At 41.2% G+C, this 5,155-nt stretch overlaps 1 protein-coding gene across 1 annotated transcript; it reads left to right on the forward strand.

Annotated features, from left to right (window-relative positions):
• The first annotated feature begins 1,228 nt into the window (after positions 1-1,228).
• On the forward strand, positions 1,229-2,152 carry LOC127454936 (craniofacial development protein 2-like). The gene is given in 1 exon segment (XM_051722483.1): positions 1,229-2,152. A coding segment is annotated over 1 exon segment (924 nt).
• Positions 2,153-5,155: the final 3,003 nt, after the last annotated feature.

Below are 5,155 nucleotides of genomic sequence, written 5' to 3' on the forward strand. Positions count from 1 at the left end.
ATCACGGAGCAATGCCAGAGTGCATCCCACGTATAATTTATGTCATTCATGTCTGTAATGCTTTCATGGACACCACTCAGAAAGCTCCAGCTGACTCCAACTTTAAATCTTTTCTTCTCAGGGGCACTTAGACAGTGTGTAAAGTTTGAAGTCTGTTTGACATGGTTAAGTGCTTTATTGGCTGACCTGAGTGTGAAATGGGACAATAATTTTTCATGAATATTAATCTTGATTTTTTTTTTTACAGTACTTGCCTAACACTGAGGAACATGAGTTTTTAATATGTTGTATCTGAGGGCCCCACGAAGGAGTATTCGACAGCTGAAGTTGCTGGCATATGATTTAAGGGTTTTTTCACTGAATCATACAGGAAGTGCCCACATGTATAATGTTTTTAAAGGGTGCCGAATACATGGATCGTGGACAGTCATTATGCAAGTAAATTATGCATATTTATGAGTTGTAAGTTGCATAAACATGTTGTATTATGTATTCTGAATGCTGACAAGGGGATTTTATCAATAAAATTTATTGTAAATGATATTTAGTCATTCAAATGAATTGTCCACGAAACTAGTATGGAGTCTCCATAGAATAAATTGCACTTTAATTTTTTAAGCAAATTATGCATATTTATGAGTTGTATGGTACATAAAATTGTTCTGTACAGTATGTTGAGTGCTGTACTAGAGGTTCTACAGGTAAATACTAATAAGCAAAAATCTTTTTATTTTTTCTCCCTCAACATCTCTTCTTCATACAGGTCCCACATACAATGTTTTTAAAGGGCGCCGAATACACGATTCGTGGACAGTCATTTTTTAAGCAAGTTATGCATATTTATAACCTATAAATTTTATAACCCAGCATAACTAAGAATTTAAATCTCAGTTAGCCGGTCTCAAGCCCGGATAAATGGGGAGAGAGATGATACAGGGCTGCAGTGGTATCTCCAAGCCAAATCATCTGGCAAGCCAACAATGTTGGACTGCGCTGAAGAAGGAAATGGCGACCCACTTCAGTACTCCGCCAAGAAAATTAAATGGATAAAGGATCAAAAAGGTTTCAAGATTTGGCACTAGAAGATGAGTGCCCCAGGTGGATGGGGGGGCCCCCGAGAGTGACTACGATCAGTACTGGGATTGGTGATGCATTTGGATCAAAGCCAAAAGGAAGTCCAGATGCTGATATTCCCAGGCACGAAAGGAAAACTCAAAGCTTTACGAAAATGCAAACAGTAGGATCATGGAATGTTAGAAGCATGACTCAAGGAAAGCTGGACATCGTGAAAACAGAAATGGCTCGTTTGAAGATCAACATACTTGGAATAAGCGAGCTGAAATGGACAGGAAAAGGTCACTTTCAGTCAGATGATTTCAAAGTCTTCTATGCTGGACATGAGGAAAAACGGAGAAACAGAGTTGCCGTAATCACGAAGAAGGAAATCGTGACAGCAGTTATGGGATACAATCCAAAGAACGACCGCATGCTATCCATTTGCATCCAAGGCCACCCGATCAATGTAACCATCATTCAAGTGCACGCACCCATGACAGACACGGATGAGGACACCCATAAAACCTTCTATTCAGACCTGCAACAGCTAATTGACTCCACTCCAAGGAAGGACATTACTCTTATCATTGGAGATTGAAACTCCAAAGTTGGTGCACAAGGTGAACCTGGCATAGCAGGAAAAGAAGGCTTGGGTGAACTAAATGAAGAAAGAGAAAGACTGATAGAATTCTGCCAAGAAAATTCCTTGTGCATCATGAACACATGGTTCAAGCAACCCAAAAGTAGACTCTACATGTGGACGTCTCCGAATGGGCAACACCAGAACCAAATTGACTACATACTTTGCAGTAGACGATGGAAAATTTCAGTACTATCAGCAAAGACAGGTGCAGACTGTGGCACAGATCATGAATTACTACTAGCAAAGCTGAAGATCAGGCTGAAGAAAACTAAGAAGATCCAAACACCTCAAAGATACAACCTGGACAACATTCCAGACGCATACTCTGTCACCACTGAAAACCGTTTTAACGCCCTCAACTTGGACGAAGGACACCCCAAAGAACTATGGGGAGAAATACGCGACACAGTACTCCGAGAAGCCAAGAAGAGCATCCTGCAAGCGAGACGCTGAAATAAGATGCACTGGCTATCCATTGATGCATTGACTATAGCCGATCAAAGAAGAAATGCCAAGACCACCAAGGACAGGGAAACTTTCAACAGGCTGAATGCAGCATTTCAACGACAGGCGAGGAAAGACAAAGAGATATTCCTGCACCAAGAATGCCGAAGACAACAATCAGAGAGGCAGAACGAGAGACCTCTTTCAAAAGATACGGGAGATAAAAAGAAGTTTCTGCCCACGGATCGGAATCCTTATGGACAAACAAGGAAAAAACCTCACACTCGGAGAATACATAAAAGAAAAATGGAAAGAATACAGCGAGATAAAAACATGGCAGACAGTTTTGAAGATGTAAGCTGCAAGCCAGAACCTGACATCCTAGAAAGCGAGGTCAGATGGGCATTGAAGCTCATGGCAAAACGGAAAGCAGCTGGGCCCGATGAAATTCCAATCGAACTATTCAGGGCAACAGAAGAGGCCTCGATCAAAGTACTGACGGCTATCTGTCGGCAGATCTGGAAAAAGATGCAGTGGCCCAAAGACTGGAGGAGATCCATCTTTGCACCCATCCCGAAGAAGGGGGATGCAACAGATTGCTCCAACTATCACACGATTGCCCTGATATCACACGCCAGCAAGATCATGTTGAAGATCATTCAAGGAAGAATCCAGCCGCACATAGAACGTCAGCTGCCGGATGTTCAAGCTGGATTCAGGAAGGGTAGAGGAACATGTGATCAGATCTCTAACATCAGGTGGATAATTGAAAAGGCCAAAGAACTCCAGAAACACGTCTATTTCTGCTTCATAGACTACACCAAGGCTTTTGACTGTGTTGACCATGGCAAGCTGTGGAACACACTCAAATACATGAGGGTACCAAACCACCTGATCACCCTTATGAAGAACCTGTACACTGATCAAGAAGCAGCAGTGAGAACAGAGTTCGGAGAAACAGACTGGTTCAGGGTTGCAAAAGGCGTCCGTCAAGGCTGCATCCTGTCGCCATGTCTGTTCAACCTTTATGCTGAGCGTATAATATGAAATTCTGAAATCGACGACACCCAAAATGGAATTAACAGTAGAGGACGAAGAATCAGCAACCTGCGGTATGCCGACGACACAACCCTGATTGCGGGGAGTGTAGAAGAACTCAAAGCTATGATTGTCAAGCTCATAGAACATAGCGCGGCAGCGGGTTTGAAGCTCAATATGAAAAAGACAAAGATCATGTCGACCGTCATCCTACAAAGCCTCTGGATTGATGCAGAAGAACTCGAGGTAGTCAATGACTTCATTTTCTTGGGTTTGCAGATTAGTCGTGATGGGAATTGCAGCCCAGAAATCAGAAGACGACTGCTCCTAGAAAGGAAAGCAATGGTAAACCTCGATAAGCTGATGAAGTCCAAGGACATCTCCTTGGCAACAAAGATTTGTCTTGTCAAGGCAATGGTATTCTCCGTTACGATGTATGAATGCGAAAGCTGGATAATCAAGAAGAAAGATCACCGATATATTGATTCCTTCTAACTCTGGTGCTGGCAATGGCTCCTGCACATTCCCTGGGTTGTAAGGAAAATGAACCAGTCGGTTTTAGACTGAATCAAACCAGGACATTCATTGGAATCATCCGTGACCAAACTCAAGTTATCATATTTCGGTCATATCATGAGAAGAACTGACTCCCTTGAAAAGACAATCATGCTCAGAAAAATGGAAGGCAAAAGAAGACCAGGAAGACCAAGAATGAGAAGGTTAGATTCCATCAAGAATGATACCAACATCAGCCTCCAAGACCTGAAGAATGTTGTTACTGACTGAGACAATAGAGATCAACTATCCATAGAATCAACAAGAGTCGGACTCGACTGACTGGATAAACACACACATGCATATTTATGAGTTGAAAGTTGCATAAAAGTGTTGTATTGTGTATTCTGAGTGCTGACAAGGGGATTTTATCAATACAATTTAATGTTTTTTTCGGACTAAATTTTCGACTTCCTCAGATCTTCTTGAAATTCACATCAAAGAAAGAGAAGGCTGAGATTAGAACAGGAGCACAGATTTCACCTTCCTAAGTCTATCCAGAGCTGAGATCTGGACATCCCATGTACAATTTATCCTATTAACAAAAATAGTGGTTTCATGGACAGTTGAATTTGGAGGTTTTGAAGGACTTATGTTGTTCGGGGGGGTCAGAGAGTCACCTAAATAGGATATTTATTGATTTACTGGATCCTTCACATTATAATGTTGGTGGACATTAGCAGGTCTATACAATAAATTGGAAATGGACATTTAGTATGTTGGTGGATGCAGGGTTAATACACTTATACAATAAATTGGAAATGGACATTTAGTATGTTGGTGGACGCAAGGTTAATACACCTATGTAATAAGTTGGAAATGGACATTTAGTTTGTTGGTGGACACAGGGTTAATACACCTATACTATAAATTGGAAATGGACATTTAGTATATTGGTGGACACAGGGTTAATACACCCATACAATACATTGGAAATGGACATTTAGTATGATGGTGGACACAGGGGTAATAGACCACTATAATAAATTGGAAATGGACATTTAGTATGTTGGTGGACACAAAGTTAATACACCTATAAAATAAATTGGAAATGGACATTTAGTATGTTGGTGGACATAGGGTAAAGAAACCTGTGCAATAAATTGGAAATGGACATTTAGTATGGTGGTGGACACAGGGGTAATAGACCAATACAATAAATTGGAAATGGACATTTAGTATGATGATGGACATAGGGGTAATAGACCACTATAATAAATTGGAAATGGACATTTAGTATGTTGGTGGACACAGGGGTAATAAACCAATATAATAAATTGGAAATGGACATATAGTATGTTGGTGGACACAGGGGTAATAGACCAATACAATAAATTGAAAATTGTTTGGGGGTAGATAGTGGGTCTGTGGATGGCCCCGCCCCCTCTGGTTGGCACAGGGGTCTTAGGGGGTCTCATT

The sequence above is a fragment of the Myxocyprinus asiaticus genome, chromosome 17 (genome assembly GCF_019703515.2).
Source record: "Myxocyprinus asiaticus isolate MX2 ecotype Aquarium Trade chromosome 17, UBuf_Myxa_2, whole genome shotgun sequence".
In the NCBI taxonomy this organism is placed as follows: Eukaryota; Metazoa; Chordata; class Actinopteri; order Cypriniformes; family Catostomidae; genus Myxocyprinus; species Myxocyprinus asiaticus.